Source organism: Falco naumanni, chromosome 13 (assembly GCF_017639655.2).
Source record: "Falco naumanni isolate bFalNau1 chromosome 13, bFalNau1.pat, whole genome shotgun sequence".
Taxonomy (NCBI): Eukaryota; Metazoa; Chordata; class Aves; order Falconiformes; family Falconidae; genus Falco; species Falco naumanni.
Genome location: NC_054066.1, coordinates 533,280 through 555,251, shown reverse-complemented (window position 1 = coordinate 555,251; position 21,972 = coordinate 533,280). Strand labels below are relative to the sequence as shown.

The window sequence follows — 21,972 nt, the reverse complement described above, 5'->3', positions numbered from 1 at the left end:
AGGTCACAGGGTCACCTTCACTAGGAAGGGACCCAGATGGAGACAAGGTCATGGAGTCACCATGGTCAAGGGTGGACCCAGGTGCCCGGACGGGGGAGCCCCATCGCCGCTGTTACGTGTAGCGAGCAACCTCAGGCCTCAGCCCACGCTGGGGAGGGGGGTGGGGAGGGAGCAATGGGGGGGGGGGGGGGGGGGGGAAGCGGTTTTTTGGGGCCGTTCGGTGGTTTCAGGGCCACTTCCCCTCTGTCACCGGCACCCTGGGGCCACTGCGTCCCCTGTCCTGTGTCCTGTCATGGGATACCCCCCCCACACCGCGTGCCTCTGGGGTAAGTTGTGCTCCCTCCCCCCCCCCCAGAGGGTATTTTGGGGTGAAACAGAGGGAAATGGGAAAAGGGAAACTGAGGCAGGAACGGAAGTAGGTTGGGGCTGTAAGGGCTGCAGTGCCAACAGCCCAAAATGGCTCAAAATCACCCCAAAAGGGCTCGAAATCACCCCAAAATGGTGTTTTTGGAGTGGGGAGGGGGCGTCAAGCCCTGAAATGGGGGGCTGAGCCCCTAAATGATGGGTTTGAGCCTGGGGGGGTGGGTGGATGCAGAGCCCCTAAAAAAAGAGTTTGAGCCCTGGGGGGGGGGAGGGTTGAGCCCCAAGAAGAAGGGTTTGAGCTTTGGGGGGGGGGGGGGGTTGAGCCCCCAAAAGGGGGTTCTGAGCTCTCATATGGGTAGGATGGACCCCAAAAGCAGGGGTTTGGCCCCAAAAGCGGAGATTTGTCCCCCCCAAAGGAGATTTTTGAGCCCTGATGGGGGCAGGGAGCCCCAAAAGGGGATGTTTAATCCCAAAAGGGGAGGGGGGGTGTCTTGAACCCTGACGGGGGAAGGATGAGCCCCCAGAATTAAGGTTTGAGCCCCCAAAGGGGGGGCGGGTTGGGACTGATAATGGGGTTTGAGCCCAAAAGTGGGGTTTGAGCCCTAGGCGGGGGGGGGGGCGGGTGGGGGGTGTTTGATCCGGGGGAGGTCACTTCTGGAAGGGCGAGTCCCAGGGTGCTGATGTCCCCCCGTGTCCCCCACAGTGCTGTGCCACCTCCTGAGCCACCTCCCTGCCACTGAGGGTGACCAGAGACGTGAGTTGGGGGGGGGGGGGTCTGATGGGGGTTGGGGGGGGGGTCTGATGGGGGTTTGGGGGTGCTGTAAGGGGCTGTGAAGGGTGGGGAGCAAGGGGGGGGCGGTCACAGGGGATCAGGGGTTCAGATTCCAATCTGGGTCATGTCCCCACGCCACGTCCCCCTCCTTGTCCCCCCCCCCAGTGTCCTGTGGTCCCCACTTCTGCTCCACCAGCAGCTGCTGCCTGCATCAGTGGGTGGAGAGTCTGGAGCGGAAAGCCTGGGCCTGTGGGTGCCCCCCCGGCACGGCCCCCATCGCCCAGAACTCCATCATCTCCTGCCAGGGTAAGGGGGCAAACACCCCACTTTTATCCCCTCATAACCCTTTACCCCCTTTCCCCCCCCCCCCATTCTGGGGGTGCTGAGCCCCCCCAGAGCCACACAGGCAGGGCAGGATGGGGCACACACACCCTCCACACTGACCCAAATCCGCAGCGCTTGACCCCAAAGTAGGGTCCTGTAAATTTCCCATCCTGGAGGAGGCCAGAAGGGCGTGCAGAGACCCCAAGGTGGGGGGGTTGGGAGGGGCGGGGAGCAAGGTGGGGGATGGGGCAAAGGTGGGGGGGAGGGAGGGATGGGCAGAGGGAGATGGGGAGGGAGGAAGAGGGATGGGGAGGGACAAAGGGAGGGAGGGATGGAGGGGGAGATGTGGAGGGATGGAGGGGGAGATGTGGAGGGATGGAGGGGCAGGGGGAGATGGGGAGGGACAGAGGGGGATGGGGAGGGAGAGAGGGGGAGAGAGGGAGGGAGAGAGGGAGGTGGGGAGGGCTGGAAGGTGATATGGGGAGATGGGGAGAGATGGAGGGGGGGGAGGGATGGAGGGAGATGGGAAGGGATGGAGGGAGATGGGAAAGGATGGAGGGAGATGTGGAGGGGCGGGGGGGGGGGGGAGATGTGGAGGGATGGAGGAGGGATGGGGAGGTACAGAGGGGGATGGGGAGGTACAGAGGGGGATGGGGAGGGATGGAGGGGGATATGGGGAGGTGGGGAGGGAGGGAGGTGGGAAGGGATGGAGGGAGATGTGGAGGGGCAGAGGGGGAGGGAGGGAGGGGCAGGGGGAGCTGGGGAGGGACAGAGGGGTGGGCAGAGGGAGGGTGGGCTGGCCCCCGGGAGGGAAGGGCAGGCAGCCGGTGGCCACCCCACCCCCACCCCCCAGAGCCCGGCGGGGGCCACCTCCTGCGCCCGCCTGCTGGCCACCCAGCAGCTCCTGGACGCCGCCTGCACCCAGCCCACGGCAGCCAAGCTGCAGGTGAGCGCACACGCGTGTGCAACCCCACCTGCGCCCCTGCACGCACCATGTGCAACCCCACGTGCATCCCCCACGCGTGGGCTTCCCCTGCACGTGTGCATCCTGCGTCCACCCCCTGTACATGTATGTATTCCCATGTGCAACCCTGCGGCAGCCCTGACGTATGTGCAGCCTACACGCGTGTGCATGCCCTGCACGCATGTGCATCCCCTGCACACATGCACATCCCCTACATGCATGTGGATCCCCTGCACGCATGTGCATCCCCTGCAAGTGTGTGCATCCCCTACATGCATGTGCATCCCTTGCATGCATGTGGATGCCCTGCACACATGCACATCCTCTACATGCATGTGCATCCCCTGCAGCTGTGTGCACATCCCCTACATGCATGTGCATCCCCTACATGTATGTGCATCCCCTGCACCCACGCACCCCTGCGCATGCATGCACCTCAACTCATGTGCATCCTCGAACAACCCTCCCACACGCGTGTGCCCCACCACACACGTGTGCCCCGCTTTTCCCCCCCCCCTCCCCAGAACACGCTGAACCAGCTGCAGGCAGAGGCCCTCAAGGATCTCCGTTCCACCACCACCGAGCTGCTGCTGCAGAGCACCGAAGCCCTCGTGCTGCAGGCAGCCCTCCAGCGCCCTGGCTCCGGCCCCCAACGCTTCAACACCTCCACCATGGGTACGTCAGCACCCATGGGTGCCCCCGAGGGCCCCCTCAATCCTCCCAGCACCCTGCAAGCATGGCAACACCCCCAAAAGCATCGCAGCCCTCAAAGGACCATCAGGCTGACAGCGCTGCATCCCTTCCCCAGGGCTCTGCCAGAGCACAGTGGTACCCAGGGCAGGCAAAAGATCCTAAAAAGGCCTTTTTTCACCCCAAATCAGAGGCCGTGGTGGAGGTGGTACACAGTGACGGCTGCCCCCAGACCACGCTGATGCTGGTGGTAAGCGAGGAGAGCCTGACCATCAGTTGCCAGGAGGTGGTGAGCGATGCCCAGGCAGGTATGGCCACCACGCTGCTGCTGCAAGAAAAGTTCCATCCAAAAAAAAACCCCAAACCCCAAAAATTTGCTAATTTTGGGGTGGTTTTTGACCCAGTTCTCTGGGCAGGCAAGCACGCGGTGGCCTTTATTGTCTACAAGGAGGTGGAGAAGTTGCTGGGTGGCACCACAGAGCTGCGCCAGGGGAGGCTCAACTCCCGCGTGGTCGGTGGCACCATGGGGACACCCAACATCACCTTCGGAGTCGCCTTCAACATCACCCTGCAGCACCACACGGTGGGGGCTGGGGGGCTGTGCTGGGGCTGGGGGGGCTGCTGGGCGGCTCGCGGGGTGGGGATTTGCACGAGGAAGCACCACAGGGTTTGTTGCAGCAAGTGCGTTGGACCGGATTATGGTGGGGTTGGCAACTGGTGTCACCACAGGGCAAATCTGGAGCGTGGTGGTTGTGGGTCTGGGGGTGAATCCCCATCCTGGTGCAAATCTGGGGTCAGTGCATCACCATTCTGGTGCAAATTTGGGTCCTGTGCAAATCTGGGGTTCGTGCATCCCCGTTCTGGTGCAAATTTGGTCTGGTGCATCCCCATCATGGTACAAATCCAGTTCTTGTGCAAATCTGGGCTCTGTGCATCCCCGTCGTGGTGCAAATCCAGATCTCGTGCAAATCTGGTCTCGTGCATTCCCGTCATGATGCAAATCCAGTTCTTGTGCAAATCTGGGCTCTGTGCATCCCCGTCGTGGTGCAAATCCAGATCTCCTGCAAATCTGGTCTTGTGCATTCCCGTCATGATGCAAATCCAGATCTTGTGCAAATCTGGGCTCGGTGCATCCCCATCGTGGTGCAAAGTCACGTTCAAGCACATCCCCATCAGGCACCGCAGGCGGGCGAGGAGCCGCACTGCATGACTTGGCAGAAGGTGGGCACCGAGAACCACTGGACACCTTCAGGTTGCACCCGCATCGGGGGTGACAACCTCCGCTCCGTCTGCGCCTGCACCCACTTCTCCACCTTCGCCATCCTCATGGCCATCCACCCCGTTAGGGTGAGATCCTGATTGCACCCCAAAACCACCCGGTTTTCTGGGGGTTTTCTTCCCTCCCAACCATCCACGTGTGGCCACACGCCGGATGGGACACACGTGATGTCACACACGTGACGCCACCTGCAGGAGAGCTATGCGCTGTTGGTGGTGACCTACGTGGGGATGTCGGTGTCACTGGGCTGCCTCTTCCTGGCCATCATCACCTTCCTCCTGTGCCGCTCACTCTGGAGCGTCAGCGTCACCCTCCACCTGCACCTCAGCATCTGCCTCTTTGCTGCTGACCTCCTCTTCCTCGTGGCCGTGCCCCACACCACCAACCAGGTACAGGTTCCTCAGGGGGCTCCTTGGGCACCTTGGGTCCTTCAGGGGCTCCTCGGGGTCTCCACAAGCTCCTCGGGGTCTCCACAAGCTCCTCAGGGTCTCTTTGAGCTCCTTGGAGTCTCCTTGAGCTCCTTGGGGCCTTCAGGGGCTCCTCAGGGTCTCTTTGAGCATCTTGGGGTCTCTTTGAGCTCCTCGGGGTCTCCTTGAGCACCTTGGGGCCTTCAGGGGCTCCTTAGGGTCTCTTTGAGCTCCTTGAGGTCTCCACAAGCTCCTCAGGGTCTCTTTGAGCTCCTTGGGGTCTCCTTGAGCTCCTCAGGGTCTCCTTGAGCTCCTTGGGATCTCCACAAGCTCCTCAGGAAGCATCCTGGGGCCACTGGGGGCTCCTTGGCATCTCATTTTGCTCCTCTGGGTCTCCACGGTCATGGCTCTTGACTGTAGCCTTTACTCGAATAGCTCCAGCAGACCTTCTTCCAGGGGTCCCATCTCCTGCTGAGTGGACACAAGCACCTGGATTATGGGATAACTGAGGCTGGAAGGTTTGGTCCAAGCCCAACTCAAAGCAGGTCCAATGAATGGAGTGTCGTTCCCTTCTTGCGCTGGGTGGGTGTTAGCACCTGAATTACAGGATAAGTTAGGTCGAACGGGATCGTTGGAGGCCTCCAGACCAACCTCTACTCAAAGTGAATCCAACTAGTTGAGGTTCCTCAGAGGTGCTGGGTCCCTTCTCTCCCTGGGTGAGTGAAAGCACCTGGATTACAGGACAGCCAAGGTTGAACAGGACATTTGGAGGTCTCCGGTCTGCCCCCAGCCCAAAGCATCTCCACCTCCTTGAGGTTCCTTGAGGTCATGTTGGAGGCATGTGGAACATCCCCAAGTGCCAGAGATGCCACCACCTCCCCAAGCCACACTGTGGTGACACTAGGAAGCCCACCACAGCCTCGGTGTCCCCCATCCAGCTAACGTGCGCCATCACAGCGGGCTTCCTCCACTACCTCTTCCTCGCCTGCTTCGCCTGGATGTTCCTGGAGGGTTTGCACCTCTTCCTCACCATCAGAAACCTGACCGTCCTCAACTACACCAGCGCCAGTCGCTTCAGGAAAAGATACATCTACCCTGCAGGCTACGGCATGCCGGCCATCGTGGTAGCCATCTCCGCCGCTGTCCATCCTGGTGGCTACGGCACTGAGCACTAGTGAGTCCCATCAGCACCCAGGCAGGGTGGGATCATCAGTGGATCACGCATTTTGCTTAAATCATCCCAAAATAAAAGACGCCGCTGTATCCGGATGCGGGTATTTTCATGCCACCAAAATCCTTTTGGTGATCATTTCCTTTTTCCCCCTTTTTTTTTTAGCTGCTGGCTGAGCATGAAGGGAGGTTTCATCTGGAGTTTCCTCGGTCCTGTCTGTGTCATCATCCTGGTGGGTATCTTGCTGCTGAAAGGAGGCAGAAAGGGGAAATACTGGGTGGAAAAAAGAGCAAATTTAAACTTACCTTTAATAACAATATTAAGCAAACTCCCCACGGGCCGAGTGCACTCAGCAGTGGTTGCACCACGGCACGTTAATGACGAGTTTTGGCACCTGTTCCCTCTTTTCCACCCCAAATTTACAATTATGGCCATGGTTCTGCCCCCGTAGACCCCAAATTGAGGGATTTTAGGGATCTGCATCAAAAGAGCAAACTCACATGTATATTTAAGGCTGGTGTTAAGCAAACATCCCACAGGCTGTGTGCGCTCGGTCAAGGTCATGCACAGAGTTTTGCAACACTGACCCTTTTCCACCCCAAATTTCCACCCCAAGCACCCTGTCTTTCAAAATGAATTATTATTATTATTATTATTATTATTATTATTATTATTATTATTATTATTATTATTATTATTATTATTATTATTATTTTTACTTTCTGCCTAGGTTAATTTGTTATTTTTTCTCACCACCCTCTGGATTCTACGGGACAAACTTTCCTCCCTCAACGCTGATGTCACAGCCCTAAAAAGCACCCGGTGGGTTTTTGCATCGGTGGGGAATGGGTTGAGTGGTTTTGGGGGAGAAGAAAGAGCATATGAGATGGGGTTTGGGTGAAAAAAAGAGCAAAATGGGTATTCCTTCAGGCTGATGACATTCAAGGCGCTGGCACAGATCTGTATCCTGGGCTGCACATGGGGTCTGGGCTTGCTGCAGGCGCAGGGGGACAATATAGTAGTGGCCTTCATCTTCACCATCGTCAACAGCCTACAAGGAGCTTTCATCTTCCTTGTGCACTGCGTCCTCAACCGGCAGGTACCACGGGGGGTGACCCAGGCATGGGACGTGTGGGAGGGGACAGGGACAATTGGGAAACAGCGGTGTGTCACATCCACAGGTGACGGAGCAGTACCGGCGCTGGTTTAGGGTGCTGGGGCAACGAGAGCACCCCCATGAGATGCCCACCACCGAGATGCAGATCAGCTATGTCACGGTAAGGGCACCCAAACATCTGGGTCCCGGTGGGGTGCTGGGTGGGCACCCAAACATCTGGGTCCTCTAGTGGACACCAAAAGGAGGTGGAGGCCAGGGGTGGCATGGGGGAAGCTGCTTGAGGGTCCCACCAGGACCTCTGCCCCATTTCTTGCCCCGTTTTGTCCTTGTTTCACCCCAGCATGGCCCTTTTTCACCCCCAGGAAGGGGAGAGGCCGAACAGCCACAGCACCGAGGGCTCCACGTGGCACAAGTGACACCGGGTGCCTCCAGGACTGACCCATTCCCAGCACATCCAACCCATTTCCAGCAGTTTTCTAGCACATCTGACCCATTCCCAGCATATTTCCTGTCATTCCAACCCATTTTCCCAGTCATCCTGCTGATCTGACCCATTGCCAGCATTTTTTTTCCCCTGCAGAACAACCTGGTTTTAGCATTTTCCCCACAGGTCCCACCCATTTCCAGCATTTTCTGGCAGAACAAGGCATTTACAGCATTTTTTTCCCCACATATCTGACCCATGTTCCAGATTTTTCCCCCCAGAAATGACTGCTTTCCAGCATTTTCCCTTAGAAACAATTTGTATCCATCTGCTTCCACCCAGGACTGAACAATTTCCTGCATTTTCCCATGAACAACCATTTTCCATGAAGATTTGACCCATTTACAGCATTTTCTCCAAGAAATTACTATTTTCCAGTATTTTTCCACCAAGACTGAGTCCCTTTTCCATGGACCATTCTATCTCCAGCGTTCTTCCCATGGTTTTGACTGATTTCCAGCATTTTTCCTGCAGGCTTGACCCTTTTCCACCACTTTCTCTAAGGAAAAACCAGTTTTCCATCATTTTTACATGGAATGTCCCATTTCCAGTACTTTTCCTGCAGATTTGACTCATTTCCAGAATTTTCTCCAAGGATCGACTCATTTTCAACATTTACCCCCAAAATGCTTGACCCATTTCCAGCATTTTTCCATGGAATGACCTGTTTCCCACATTTTTTCAGCAGTTGTGCCCCATTTCTCCAGCTGCTTCCCTCCATGACCGCCCTATTTCCAGCATTTTCCTGCAGAATGACGCATTTCCAGCATTTTTCCATTGAGTGATCCCTTCCCAGCATTTTCTTCAAGGGTCGACTCATTTTCAGCATTTTCCTCTCCAACACAACTAATTTCCAGCTTTTTTCATGGAGCGACCCATTTCCAGCATTTTCCTGCAGAATGTCACGTTTCCAGCAGTTTCCCCAAGGACTGACTCATTTTCAGCATTTCCCCCCTCAGCACTTGACCCATTCCCAGCATTTTTCCACAAAATGACCCATTTCCCGCATTTTTCCAGCAGTTGTGTCCCATTTCTCCAGCTGCTTCCCTCCATGATTGCCCCATTTCCAGGATTTTCCTGCAGAATGACACAATTCCCAGCATTTTCTCCAAGGACTGACTCATTTTCAGCATTTTCCCCTCCAACACTCGACTAGCTTCCAGCTTTTATCCATGGAACTATCCCTTCCCATCATTTTCCCCAAGGATTGACTCATTTTCCTCATTTCCCCCCTCCAACACTCAATTCATTCCCAGCATTCTCCCTGAGGATCGACTCATTTTCAGCATTTTCTCCCTCAGCACTTGACCCATTCCCAGCATTTTTCCACAAAATGACCCATTTCCCGCATTTTTCCAGCAGTTGTGCCCCATTTCCCCAGCTGTTTCCCTCCACGACCGACCCGTTCCCAGCATTTTCTTCAAGGATTGACTCATTTTCAGCATTTTCCCCCTCAGCGCTTGACTCATTTCCAGCATTTTTCCACAAAACGACCCATTTCCCACATTTTTCCAGCAGTTCTGCCCCATTTCTCCAGCTGTTTTCCTCCACGACCAACCCATTTCCACTGTTTTCCTGCAGAATGACACATTCCCAGCATTTTCCCTGAGGATCGACTCATTTTCAGCATTTTCCCCCTCAGCGCTTGACTAATTTCCAGCATTTTTCCACAAAATGACCCATTTCCCGCATTTTTCCAGCAGTTAGGCCCCATTTCCAGCTCCTTCCCCCTACAACTGCCCCATTTCCAGCCTTTTCCTGCTGAACGGCCCCTTCCCAACCTGTTTTCCCTCAGGATCGCCCTGTTTCGGGCCTTCTCCGGCCTCCTTCGCCCTGAGGCTCTGGTGGGATTTTTTGGGTAGAAAAAAGCTGATTAAAGGCACGTGGCTTGTCCCCCAGGCCTCAGTGTGGCTGTGGTGGGGGGAGGGGGGGCGCTGGGGCCGGGGAGGGGGTGGGGGACCCCCCTGGGGGTCTCAGCCTTGCAATCCCAATGTGAGGCCTCCCCCCTGACAGGAGAGGGTGGGTCCTGAGCCAGACAAGCCCCGCCTCCCTTCCCCAATAGGCCAATTATCCTCCTGCTAGTCTTGATTGACAAGGAGCAACAGCCAATGGTGCTGGGGGTCTGAATTCCCGCCCCCAAGTGCTAGGGAGGACCTGATTGGTGGGAGGTGGGTGGTGCCAGGAGGGGTCCATCCTATCAGATGGGGGCGGGAGCACAGGGAGGGCGGTGGTTGGCTGTGAGCTGAGACGGGCAGCACGGCTCAGCCAATGGGGCGTCGAGGGAGGCTGAGGAGAGGTAAGGAGGGATGGCGGCTTTGGGGTGGCTCTGGGTGCTCCCCCCCACCTCCAGTGTCCTCCCAGTGCGCCCAGTACCCCCCCGTGCTGGGACTGGGCCTTCTCCCTGCCCCAGTGCTCCCAGTAACCCCCCAGGTGCCAGGACTGGGCCATTTCCCTGTCCCAGTTCCCTCCCCAGTATCCCCCAGTGCTGGGACTGGACACTGTCCCTGCCCCAGTGCCCTCACAGTGCTCCCAGTAACCCCCCAGTGCTGGGACCAGGCCATTTCCCAGCCCCAGTTCACTCCCCAGTAGCCCCCCAGTGCTGGGAATGGGCTGTCTCCCTGCCCCAGTGCTCCCAGTACCCCCCGAGTGCCAGGACTGGGCCATTTCCCTGTCCCAGTGCCCTCCCAGTATCCCCCAGTGCTGGGACTGGGTAGTGTGCCTTCCCCAGTGCTCTCAGTCACCCCCCAGTGCTGGGACTGGGCCATCTCCCTGACCCAGCATCCTCCCAGTGTTCCCAGTACCCCCCCCAGCGCTGGGACTGGGCTGTCTCCCTGCCCCAGTGCTCCCAGTATTTGCCCAGTACCCCCAGTTCTCCCATTAGCCTCCCAGTGCCCTCCAGGTACCTCCCAGCCTGGTCATCCCAGTGCTCCCAGTATCGTCCCCAGCCCCAGAGCTCCTAGTGCCTCCCAGTAACCCCCAGTTCCTGTTCCCAGTACCCCTCCAACCTAGCTCCCAGAGGCCTCCCAGTTCCACTTAGCCCCAGCGCTCCCAGTAACCCCCAGTCTCCATCACCAGAGCCTACAGGTCCAACAATCCACCCTCCCAGACTATTTCCCTGCTAGAAACGCATATTTTGGTTAAAAAAACCCACATTTTTATTGCAGGCAGCAGCATCCCTCCACATTGGCTCTGCCACCGGTCAATTTGTTGTTTTTTTTTATTGGTGACAAACAGCCCAAACCAGTCTAAAACCAGTTTCGCTTTCTGCCACAGGTCCTTTTCAAATCGATTTTCCAGCAAATTTCTCAAGCCTGGCTCAAATTTCCTAATTTTCAGGGAGGGCAGGAGCTCCCACGGTTAATTTTCAACCCAGAAAGCGAATTTCATTACTTGTAATGAATCATTGCATTTCTGCCGATCGGTAACGTATAAATTCCCTGAAAACATTTTTTTTTTTTTTCCTGCTTATAAACCTTTATAAAAAGACGTGTTAACATCACTCCCCGGTTTTAACAGGATTCCTTCAATTCCAGAAATTTTCAGACACTGGGATGAGCCTGGGACCATTTTATTTATTTGGGGCGAAAAAAAGAACAACTGGTGCGTGCTGCGTTTCTTAGGAAAAAAATAATAAGTTTTATTGGGTGATAATGTGCTGAATTCAGTGACGTACGAGTGAGATTTGGGGGTGGGTGGGAGGTTTTTGGCTGGGGGCTGGTGCAGGGGGGGAAGGGAAGGATAAATATGGTTAAAAGTCTTTGGAAAGGGGGAAAGAACCCTAAATTTTACTGAAATTGTATTTTCTGAGAATTAAGCAGAAACCACGATGTGTCAGCAGAGCTGGGGAGGGAAGGAGAACTTTGGTGACGCTGAGAGCCAGCACCAGTTGTGCGCTGGTGAGTGAGTTTTTCACCATTTTACAATCGTTCTTGTGGCTGAAAATCCCTTCTTTCCCATAATTTGGGGGTCTTGGGGGTCCCAGGGATTTTTGCTATTTTTTTGAGAGCTTTTTTAGGCAAAAACTGGGAGCGTGGAGCCTCCAGATCCCCCTGAAGCTGCGTGAGTTCATCCAGCTCCTGAGCAGGAAGTTTGAAATGTACTTTTTTTTTTTTAACAGGTTCATTGAAAATTGTCCAGAAACAGGAAAAAATAATGCTGAAATCAGCAATTCCAGGACTTTTCGCAAATCCAGTGGTTGGAGTGGGAGCATCTGTCATCGTTCCAGATGCCATCAGGCCCGATGCTGCCACAGTCCTTCTGGTCCTTGTCTTTGTTCTCCTTCCATGTGTTCCAGTAGCTGGAGAAGGAGGAAAAGAGAAAATAATAAAGGAATAAAAACTCTCAGGAAGGGCAGCGCTCTCAGGAAGAGGTAAAATTTGTATTTTGAGGGAAGGAGACCACTAAAAAATTTTATTTTTTTTACCACACGCTCAGATAACACCATTTTTCCAATGTAAACCCTTTGGCTGACATAAAACTACAAAATCCCAAAGTTTTGATGGGTCAACTTCATTTTTTTCCATTTATTTTCAGATTCTTTTCCAGTCTGGGGGGAATTTTTACCTAATACTCGTACGTTCACCATTCATCCAGATCCAGGTGCCTTCCTCCAGCTGATCCGTCACTCCCAGCCAGTACGTGCTGCTGTTGTTAATATTATCCTTCAGGAAATTCTAGAAAAGCAGAATTGGTTAAATCAGCCCCAAAATAATAATTCTGGAGGACTATGGAGCATCTCAAGGCTTTCGGTAATTAAGGTGAGGTCATCACCGTGATAGCCGAGTGGTGGGGTTTGGTAAATAGCGAACAACTCAGGTATATTAAAGCAAAGGGCGTACACAGCGCTCCAGAAAGGAGACGTTGACTTTTTTTTTTGCTAATCGACTGAATTCAGCTTGGCCATCAGCACTTTGCTCCACCTCCAAATTACTCCGAGCCTGATGGCCAATCTTGGTTAATTTAAACCAAAAAAAAAAATATAAAAAAAAAGGGTTGAGAACTCCTGTGTTTGTCAGAGTAGGAATTCTCCCAGAAATACTCAAAAAAGGGGTATTTTGGGCACTGCAGAAGGCAAGAAACTGGTTATTTTTCACCGGCGAGCAGCTGCCTGACCTGCTCCAGCTCGGAGTTGATGATGACCAGGTGAGCGCCTTGGTCGGCGCAGGTCTCCTTCGCGTCCGACCAGCTCATCACCTCCGTCGAGAAGGAGTAGCAGCTTTTCTCAAACATCTTCCAGCCAACTGAGCACTTCTTGCTGTCCGCCACCGACGTGCAGAGCAGCGCTAGAAGGATGAGAAAGCCCCCAAACCGGGCAAAAAAAAAAAAATATTTGTTTTTTCTCTGCTGGGGTGACATCTCCAAATACCATCCATCACCCACATTTCCATCCCTAAGACCACTGCAGCCTTTCTGGGATAAAATCCGGAGATTTCTCTCCTGGTGCACAACACTGAGGGACCATCAAGACGGAGACAGTGGCTTTACCTGTGATATCCTGCAATTCCTTGTAATAATTGTGCATCCCGCTCCGCATCCGCAGCTGTTCCTGTCGTGTCTCCAACAGCTCCTGCCGCACTGGGGAGCACAGCGGGGTGAGCGACCACCACCAGCCCCGTTCTCCCCCACTTTTTCCTGCTTCTCCCCTTCAGTTTACCCAAATCTGGAGCTCTTTCCCCCAGGATTTGTTACTTTTGCACACGTAGAAAGCTCAGCCAGGGGTGCAAAAGCTCCTGCATCGCTGGCTAGTTTGCTTTTTTCTCTCTTTGGGTGACATTTTGCTGCAATATCTCCCAGAATATAATTTAATTAATCACTTGTTTGGCAGCGGTTAAGAATTTGGCCCGTTTTATTTGACTTTTGCAGAATTTTCTGTAGGATTTACATCCTTCCCATAACCTTTAATGGAGATAATGGTGTATTTTCCCCCCTGTAAGATCCTAACCAGGACAAATCCCATGGTAACCCAAAGGCAGATCCGCTCCTACTTGCACCCTTTTGGGGCTAATTCCTTTGGGATTGGGGCATGAGCTCAGTCGGTGTCCGAGCCACACCATAACCCCGGTGTAATTCCCAGTGGGAATCAGAAACAAGTCAGCTGAAGCCAGCATTGCTTCACTAAGAGACAGAGCAGAACCAGGAGCCACTTGAAAAGACAATTTGCTATTTTTTTTTCCTTAATTTACACCAAAAAGCCAAACCGGTGCCAGAAATGAGCCAAAAGACCAGTGTCTCTCCATAACCATTAAACTTCACCACTGGGATATGAGTCTGAGGACCTACCACCAGCTTGATTCTCCGAGAAGTTTGACCTCAAGAGCTTTAACTCTGCCATGATTTCCATCTCTGAAACGAAAATGAAAGAAAAACTACAGCTGGATCATAGTGAGGAATCGAAAGTGGCCTCTGAATTTGCCTAATTTACTGCTTTTTTTGGACTGAGTGGGGAATGCTGGAGTGGATTTACACCCTGGAGCAAATGGGGAGTGCAGGTGTAGTGCACCCAGGTGTAGTGCACTAGGGTCGATCTGGGAATAAAACCCTAAAAATTCACGGACTGAGGTGGAACTAAAACCAAAACACAACACGCAGGCTTTACCTGTGGTTTTCACGTGGCCGGACACCGAAAGCATCATGGGCACAAGCCATGCGTTATTTTTAATAGTGAAAATGCGCTTTTTTGGGGGTGTTTTAACCAAAATAACCTCTTCGCAGCCCAGTGAGGACCCTTCCAAGGCCACTTACGCTTCATGATGGCCAGCGCAAAGAGCAGCACCCACACAATGAAGCTCAGCGCTAGCAGGATGTAGAGGATGGCCACCGGTGTCACCTTGCGGCTCCGTCCCCTGCCACCTCTGGGCTCCAGGTTACCTGTGGAAAGCAGCGTGGGAGAAATTGGGGAGGAATCCCAGCTTTTTGGGTCTGGGTCCAATTGCCGATGCCGGTGCGGGGTGGCAGCGTCAAAGAGTGACTCACCCTTTTGGGAAGGATTTGGAGACGCCGGTTTTCCCGCAAGGATGTAAACCCCTGTGGGGAGGAAGGAAAGAGTCACGGGGTGATGGTTTGGGGGAGTTTTCAGGCCAAATCCTGCCCTGTGGAGGTCCTGGACCACACGCACGAGGCTGGGAAAGGAGGTGGGTGCTACCGGTGCCTCTGTTGCTCCTCTGGTTCTGCAGATCTTCATCGGTCACCGGCCGACTGTGGCCACGATCCGACTCCGACAGGGACACATCATCATAATCATCCTCAAAGCTGTCCGGGGATGCTGTGCGAGAAGAAAAATGGGTGATAATCAGCATTTTAGGCCAACTGGGAATCCTGTCTGTTAATGATTAGCTGGATTCTTTGGAAAACATAAAAATAACCCCACAATTCCCCTTTCCCCTTTGGTAAATCCGCAGCTCCTCTGGCGAGAGTTTTGCACCCTTCGCTCAATAAATATTGATTTTATTACGTATAACAATTTTTTAGAGCTGAATTCTGCCCCCAGCCGCAAATCCAAGAAATTCTGTGGAAGTTTGACGCTCTCTGCAGGGATGAACAGGACCGACGGGATGAATCTGAGCCCGCGAAGGTGCAAGCACCAGCTCCGAGAGCACAGGCAGAATGATAAATTCCGTTTCTATCCCAGCACTGTGGACTTTCAGGGTACCATTGGGGCTATTTGATCTCGTTTGATAGCAGGAATGAAATCGGGAGAAACGCCGCTTTTAGCGAGACGCGTTTGACCAACCGAGCTGCAGACGAAGCCCAGTTTGGCCTGGGGGAGGCACCTCGGGGAGTTCTGCTTTCCATCTGCACTACAGAAAAGCCTGAAAAGGCGAAAAAATAAATAAATAAAAAATGGTGACTTACCCGGTCTGAAGTCACCCATGGGTGTCATCTTCCCAGCAACTGAGTAAATTCCTGCCAAAAAAATAAAAAAAAAAAAAAAAGGGGGAAAGATAAAGTGATGATCCCCAAAACCACCACCAGCGCTTCTTTTAACCCCATCGCTGCCGGTGGGGAAGGGGATGATGTTTTTATAAGGCCCAACACAGAGTTGACACCTGAACTGGGGCCAGACCTGGAGGTTTAGGGGCTTCTGGGCATAAAGTGGGACCCACATGACCCTGAACCCCCCAAAAGCGTTTCGCCCTGCTCCGTATGACACCGGCGTAGTCAGACACCGCCACGCTTCACTAAGGCACCCACTGGCCACAAAAACACATGCCAAGGACACGCTAAAGACCCAGAGCTGGGGGGTACCGCCAATTTTACCTGCTTGTCTCACCAGCCGCCTGCCGGGTGCCGGTGGGGGACCCAACCAGTTGCCATAGGTCTCCTGCTGAGCCATGTTTTGTCGGCGAAAGCAGCCGCGCAGGCGCCAGGTGGGGAGTTCAACCCTTCGGCACACACCGCGGCACACCCCTCACCACCTCCGGCACTCCATTTTGGCCAGCGGTTAGGCCCCGGAGGTTTCGGTTCCTTCTCCGTGCCATGGCAGCAGTGACATGCAAATGGGTGGTGAAATGAGTGAGAGTGCGCTCTTTCCCCATGCAAAAAAAAAAAAAAAAAAAAAATTAAAAAGATATGCCTTTTCAGCCGACCATGGCAGTCATCATCCCCAAATTCAACCAGTTTGGTTTTGGCGGTGGGGAAACGGTGAGGCCGTGAGAGCTGGCAGCTCCCGCTTGGATTTGGAGAACTTTTTAGGGATTATCCATAAAACTACCACAGTGGCACCTACGGATCTTAACCACCGCACCAGGGTAATCCCAAATCTTCCAGCAGAGCCACTGCCAGGAGGAGAATCCGGCAGCGAAGGCGTTCGGCAAAACAGGCGTCATGCTTCAGCACCCACGAGTCAGGGATTTGCATATGCGCCCTGAAAACACACACCCTGCTCTCTCTTCCCTTTTTGGGGTTTTTTTCTACTTAAACCCTGGGAAAAAGGGCACTCCTCAGCGCCACGTCGACTCAATTTACATGACTTCAAATTGCAATCATAGAGCTTTATTATTATTTTTTTTTCCCCCCGATTAACCGGCAAGCAATACATGTCGAGCCTCGGCACAAGAGGGAAACCGCTCGCAAAACGTTAACAAACACCAAAAAAAATAAAATATATATATATATAAATCTTAAACCACCCCTCACCAAAGAGTGACCCTTTTAACTGGGCAACCCCTCCACCACAGCGCCGTGCCCATTTTCCGCACCCTGCTTTTGGGAAGCAGGATACGTATTTCTGGACACTTCTTTCCCCCAGAGCCTCATGTTTTCAACCCAACGTGGTTTTGTTGTGTTTTTTTTATTGTTTTTCCCAATTTTTAAGCCCGGCAAGGGGAGGCGCTAGCAGCTGCGCTCACAGATCCAGGCTTCCGCGTTGGAACAGGAAACGTCATTCCAGCGGCCATTGGGAAAGATGGTGGCACAGTCCTCGCCGTGGTCGCCCACGTTGTTGGGTTCCCCGCTGTTCCAGAACCTGTGGAGAGGCAGGAGGGCACAAAGATTTGGGTGGGAAGCTCTCCATTTGGGAACTTTTGGGGTTTGGGCGTTTTTGGTTTTTGGTGGGTTTTTTTGGTTGTTTTTTTTTTTTTACTTAGGGGAGAGCACAGTGGCCCAGCAGCATCTCCCAAGGAGGGCAACACCCCCCAAAAATTCCTCCTCTCCCATTTCATGCAGCAAAGCTATTTCAGTGATTTTTCCCTTTTTCCTGTTTAACGCAGGAAGGCAGCTCCACTTCCATCACGGCGTTTTCCCCAAAATCCCAAGGGTGAGGGGATCCGTTTTTCTAATAGCCCCCTTGCCTCAAGGTGCACGGTCTTGGCTGTTCCCCCCTGTGGTTTTCAGCCCCAAAACCAAAGCGTATTTGGGGAGAAAAGCCAAAATCTTGCCCACAGCAGGGTGGCTCCTCTTACCTTTCACTCCACGCGGCATTTTCAAGTGCCGTGGCAGCACAAAACTTATTTTTGTCCCTTTTAATCACTAAACCAGAGCAGACGTGCCCTAATGAGGGTGCAGCACCTTTTTATTTTTGAGCAAAAAATGGGCTAAGGGAGAAGAGAGCTGTTTTTTGGGGGCAATTTACCCTCTGATGAGGCTAAAAACATACGAGAGAGAGAGGGAGTTGCCGTTCACCCACTGCCAGTCGCCTTCTTTGTGCATGTCGCTCAGGCCCAGCCAGAACACCCGATTCTCCATGATGTGATTTGCCAGAAATTTCTGCAAATGGGGGAAAAAAAACAAACAAACAAACATCAGGAGGAGAAGCAGAAGGTGACAGCAAAGGGATTCAGTGGCGCCGAGGCCAGGGCTGGCAGTCTGTGACATCAGGGAGCCCATCTCTTGCAGGGAACAAGAGTGATGTGCCACAAATATGACAAAAAATGCAGCGTTTCCCATCAGATATGGAAAACAAGAGCTGAAATTTCTAATATCTGGAAGAAAAAGCTTATTTTCAGACCTAATGTGCTTTTTCAAAGCCAGGTTGGTGAAAGCACCCTCCTGAATAGGAGGCAGGGAGTGGCTAAATTGGGGTAGAAATGCTAATTTGTGCGAGTTTGGGTTATATTTCTGTAATTAATTCTATAATTTCTGCCATTCCTATATGATCACAAGGAGAGATCAACATGGAGCCATGGTGTATCCACCCCAAATGCAGGTGAGCGCCTCTTGTACCCACTTGTAGCCCCAGGGGCAGCTGCTCCCCCCCCCAGCTTTTCCCCCCCAAAAAATCCATTTTGAGGACAGATTCATGCAATTTGGCCAAATGACTTCAGAAGCAAGTGGCACCCTCAACCAGTTGCGTTTTCCCTGCTCCACAGGCAGTCTTGAATTGCTGATCCTCCAGCTTTCCGTTTGTGGAATGGGAGTCTAACGTTCCTCTAACCTCCTGAGATCTGGTGGTGGGGTTTTATCTTTTTACGGGATTTCTCAGCTTACGTTTTCCTGCTCGGTGTTGACAACGGGCATGTGGGCATCGAAGGTGGCACAGAACTCTTTAGCAGCTTGCCAGGATTTGGTGGAGGAGGAGAAGAAATAGCAGGTTTTGGCAAACTGCTGCCAGCCATCAGGACACCTCGTGCAGAGAATTCCTAAGGGAAAACGTAGGCGGGGTCGGGGGGGGGGGGGGATTAGAAATATATGAAGAGAAAAAAAAAAAAGGAGAATTGTGGGCAAGAACAGGGGGATGCTGGCAGGCTCAGCCTCACCTGAGAGGTTGCGCGCCTCCTCCAGCACCGTGTCGAGGAGCGCCGACGTGCGGCTCTGCTCCTGCTTCATCTCCGCCAGCTGCCGCTGCACCGGCTCCAGCACATCCTTCTCCTCTGCCGGGGAGAGAATCGAAGAGAATCAAAGGTAAATTTAGCTGCCACAAAGACCTAAAAAAACCCCCCAATTTTGTCTCCCTTCCCTTTGTCCTTCCCGTCCCAATTTACACCGCTGTTTTCACTGTGTGTTCCCCCGCTGTGCGTTACCAGTCGTTAAAATTCAGGCAGTAAAACCTCAGAACCCTCTTGATAAATGAGCTTTTTATTGCGTTTATCAACAGAGTAAGAAAAGCTTTTTTCCTTTAACATTATACTTCATGGCAGCTCAAACTCATTAAGATTGGCTTCATGTGCTCCCAGTGCATCATTTAGGAATCTTCAGAGCCTCTACCCAATACTGCGTTTTGGGAATTGAAGAGAAAGACTGAATTTAATGATTTTCCATCAAAATCAGGCTCTCACCTAGGGCTTGGAGGCGATTCGACAGCTCCTTCCCGCACTCTGCTTTGCACTGTGTCACCTTCCACCCCATGTTCTCCACTTCTCGAGACACTGTGAGGAGGAAAACTCCACTTTTGACACCATCTCACCACTGCCTGCCCTCAGAATTCAGGATTCTGCCCAAGTTTCCCCAAAACCACCTTTTTTTTTGGCATACCGTTCAGAAACTGGCTGTGAATTGCCTTGAGCTCGCCAGAGAGCTGTTTATCTAAGAGGAAAATAAAAGGAGAAAGCTCAAAACAAGCCCTGACCATCTCTGTCCTGATGGAAAGTGGGTTTGGATGGAAAGTGGGTTTGGTTTTTTGGGTTTGGTTTTTTTTTTTGCTGGAAAAAGCACCCTGGGAAGCGCTGGGGGACGGGGGGACGGGGAGGGGGGGGGGGAATTGTGCAGGTATTGAGAGGGCAGCAGTTGCCAGAGAGCCATTTTGGGGTGAGACGCCGTACCCAGGGTGTGCTGGACCTCTGAAAGATTGTGCCATGCTGTCGTGTGGCTATTCTCGCTCCGCATTCGGGCTTCTTCCAACACCTCCCACATCGCAGATACTGGGGGAAGAGGACAAGATCACTTTTGCTCCGGATTCAGCCCTGGCAAGCTCATGGGCTGCACAAAGGACCTTCGATCTTAACTCAGAGCCACATTTTGCTCCATCCGTGGGTCTTTTCCCCCCAAACCATGCCCACCCCATGCTTGGCGATCGGAGCGAGGGGCACATGGTGGACTCACCTCTCTGGATGTTCACGATGGTGAGAGCCATGAAAATCACGATGGTGAGGGCCAGAAGAATGTACAGCAGCATGATGGCTCTCTCCAGAGATGAGGCTGGGATGGACGGTATTGCCAAGGCTGAAACAGGGTGATGCAGCCCCAAATAAGCCCCCGCAACAGATACTTTCTTAAAGAAAGCACAAAGAGGAGAGATCCCCCCCAAAACAACCCCTCGAGTGGCTCCACCACCCCGTTCTCCACACTCAAACCTTTTTTCCTAGATTGCGACCCAACAGAAGAACCAGGTGTCAAAATTTGGCTAGAGCTTTGGAGAAAGACTGGTTTGAAGAGCCTAAACCCTCCAGTTCCATGTCTCTGGATCCCCAGAGCTGGTCCTTCACCCCAGTACCTCCTTTAGGTGCCCTCCCCTGCTCTCGCTTCTCCAACTCCATCGTCTCGGTGGAATCCCATTTCTCGTAGGTGCCAAGGGCACCATCGCCTTGTGACATCTCTGGCCCTTCCTTTTGGCATCTCCCTGATTTTATATGGTGAGGAAGATGCGTCATCACGTCCTGGGGAGAAGGAAACGCCTACATTTCATAATTCTGATTTCCTAGGGAAAAAAAAAAAAATCTGCACACTCAGGAGCTTGGAGTGGCCAATGTGCTTGGGCCACCCCTCACCACATGCTACAGCCCCTTCTCTGTTGATTTTTAGAAGAATTGGTTCAAAACCACACTCTGCTTTCCTGAAACGAGGCTGACACCTGCCCGAGGAGGCAGTTTTTGTGATAATCTCTCGCATTTTTAACAGAAGAAACTTCACATGGGGAAAATACTCATTTTTTTCAGGCACCGTTTCCTTTACTCCTCTGAAAAACTCTTTTTGGTTGCCAAACGCCCTCTGGGATTCAAGCCAGGAATCCACTGGGCTAGCTATCACAAAAAACGGAAGTAAAAATTGACAAATAACTTCACCATTGATGAATTTTAGCTGAATTTCACAGAGGCACCCTGGGAAGAGCACACGCAGCCAGAATTCGAACATCCCTCACGTGGGTTCCCCTGCTCTTGAAGCAAACAGCTTCCTCCTTTTGTCCGATTTCCCCTTTTTTGATCCCAAAATTAGGGGAAGTCAAGGCCAAACTTCTCCCCGGGGTGACCGCTCATGCCCTTGGCTCTCTGGCACTTTCCAAGAGACACCGAAGTTGGTTTTGAGTCGAAACGCTGTGAATTTGGGCCATGCATTCTCGTGGTGGTTCCCCTCTCTGCTGCCAGCGCGCGGTTTGTCCTGGTGGTAAGGGAAGAGGTTTAATATAAAAAAAAAAAATAAAAAAAATACAGAGCTTTTTAAGCTGCAAGAATTGAAAAGTGAAATAAAAGTCACGAGAGGACCAGAAGCGCCAGCTCCCACCCCTAAACCTCCCGCACCCTTACGTCCTTAACCTTTTTAAGGGTTTTTTGACTTTTTAGTTTTAAAAATCGGTTGAAAAATCCCTTGAAGCTCCAAAAACATCCCACTTCTCAGCACGGTTAAAAACGACTCCCGCAGCGCCTCAGAACCCCCAGGCCCTGGGAGCACCCGCAGTGTCCCACGTGACCGTCCCTGGGGACACCCCCCACGCTATCACCCTTGTCCTTTGGGGACAACACCCCCCCGCCCCCCCGCCCCAACCCCTGTCCCTGGGGAACTGGGATCACTGGGCACCCCTGCTGCCCCAAGAGCCGAATCCCTGAGAAACGTGGGACCCCTGTCACCCCCTTTTCTGGGGAGCTGGGGCCCTTTGTCCCCATTGCTGGGGATCCCAGGAGCCCCCAGTGTCCCCATCCCTGGAATCCCATGGGATGGGGGTCCCCGGTCACCCCAACGCCCCAGCCCCAGGGAACCGGGGACCCCCAGACCCAGGCCCCTGTGGGAACGGGGGACACCCTCCCCCCATCACCCC

At 53.1% G+C, this 21,972-nt stretch overlaps 3 protein-coding genes across 6 annotated transcripts; 1 reads left to right on the top strand and 2 right to left on the bottom strand.

Moving 5' to 3' along the window:
- Positions 1 to 257: 257 nt before the first annotated feature.
- Positions 258 to 9,464, top strand: LOC121096907 (adhesion G protein-coupled receptor E3-like). The gene is made up of 16 exons (XM_040613535.1): positions 258 to 326; positions 1,067 to 1,117; positions 1,301 to 1,441; positions 1,592 to 1,665; positions 2,313 to 2,405; positions 2,948 to 3,098; positions 3,305 to 3,421; positions 3,530 to 3,696; positions 4,290 to 4,460; positions 4,587 to 4,781; positions 5,738 to 5,973; positions 6,136 to 6,202; positions 6,701 to 6,792; positions 6,901 to 7,069; positions 7,152 to 7,247; positions 7,450 to 9,464. The coding sequence occupies exons 1-16, from the start codon at positions 293 to 295 to the stop codon at positions 7,501 to 7,503; spliced, it is 1,908 nt and encodes a 635-aa protein (XP_040469469.1). The 5' UTR covers positions 258 to 292; the 3' UTR covers positions 7,504 to 9,464.
- A 2,268-nt stretch (positions 9,465 to 11,732) lies between these two features.
- On the bottom strand, positions 11,733 to 15,997 carry LOC121097104 (hepatic lectin-like). Its single transcript, XM_040613858.1, has 10 exons — positions 15,828 to 15,997; positions 15,423 to 15,473; positions 14,713 to 14,832; positions 14,544 to 14,594; positions 14,313 to 14,438; positions 13,851 to 13,913; positions 13,056 to 13,145; positions 12,684 to 12,853; positions 12,135 to 12,244; positions 11,733 to 11,868 (listed from the first exon to the last, which is right to left on the bottom strand). Exons 1-10 carry the CDS (start codon positions 15,901 to 15,903, stop codon positions 11,733 to 11,735), a joined length of 993 nt encoding a protein of 330 aa, XP_040469792.1. The 5' UTR covers positions 15,904 to 15,997.
- A 543-nt stretch (positions 15,998 to 16,540) lies between these two features.
- On the bottom strand, positions 16,541 to 20,599 carry LOC121097029 (C-type lectin domain family 4 member G-like). Of its 4 annotated transcripts, none has more exons than XM_040613750.1 (9): positions 20,437 to 20,599; positions 20,046 to 20,165; positions 19,766 to 19,864; positions 19,479 to 19,529; positions 19,283 to 19,372; positions 18,764 to 18,877; positions 18,495 to 18,646; positions 17,641 to 17,774; positions 16,541 to 17,034 (listed from the first exon to the last, which is right to left on the bottom strand). In XM_040613750.1, exons 1-9 carry the CDS (start codon positions 20,591 to 20,593, stop codon positions 16,902 to 16,904), a joined length of 1,050 nt encoding a protein of 349 aa, XP_040469684.1. In that variant the 5' UTR covers positions 20,594 to 20,599; the 3' UTR covers positions 16,541 to 16,901. The 4 variants fall into 4 exon arrangements, with proteins under 4 accessions (XP_040469684.1, XP_040469685.1, XP_040469686.1 ...); XM_040613751.1 differs by having other exon boundaries at positions 17,665 to 17,774; XM_040613752.1 differs by having other exon boundaries at positions 20,046 to 20,141.
- Positions 20,600 to 21,972: the final 1,373 nt, after the last annotated feature.

What these genes read in the sequence shown, in the direction of transcription:
- LOC121096907 (XM_040613535.1), top strand. Translation starts at nt 293, where the DNA reads ATGGGATACCCCCCCCACACCGCGTGCCTCTGGG. An exon ending in CACTGAGGGTGACCAGAGAC is followed by an intron (nt 1,118 to 1,300) that starts GTGAGTTGGGGG and finishes CCCCCCCCCCAG; the next exon opens with TGTCCTGTGGTCCCCACTTC. An exon ending in ACAGCCCTAAAAAGCACCCG is followed by an intron (nt 6,793 to 6,900) that starts GTGGGTTTTTGC and finishes GTATTCCTTCAG; the next exon opens with GCTGATGACATTCAAGGCGC.
- LOC121097104 (XM_040613858.1), bottom strand. Translation starts at nt 15,903, where the DNA reads ATGGCTCAGCAGGAGACCTATGGCAACTGGTTGGGTCCCCCACCGGCA. An exon ending in CATGGGTGACTTCAGACCGG is followed by an intron (nt 14,833 to 15,422) that starts GTAAGTCACCAT and finishes CTTCTCGCACAG; the next exon opens with CATCCCCGGACAGCTTTGAG. An exon ending in CTCGGAGAATCAAGCTGGTG is followed by an intron (nt 13,146 to 13,850) that starts GTAGGTCCTCAG and finishes TGTGCTCCCCAG; the next exon opens with TGCGGCAGGAGCTGTTGGAG.
- LOC121097029 (XM_040613750.1), bottom strand. Translation starts at nt 20,593, where the DNA reads ATGACGCATCTTCCTCACCATATAAAATCAGGGAGATGCCAAAAGGAA. An exon ending in GGGGAGGGCACCTAAAGGAG is followed by an intron (nt 20,166 to 20,436) that starts GTACTGGGGTGA and finishes ACCCTGTTTCAG; the next exon opens with CCTTGGCAATACCGTCCATC. An exon ending in GAATCGCCTCCAAGCCCTAG is followed by an intron (nt 18,878 to 19,282) that starts GTGAGAGCCTGA and finishes TCTCCCCGGCAG; the next exon opens with AGGAGAAGGATGTGCTGGAG.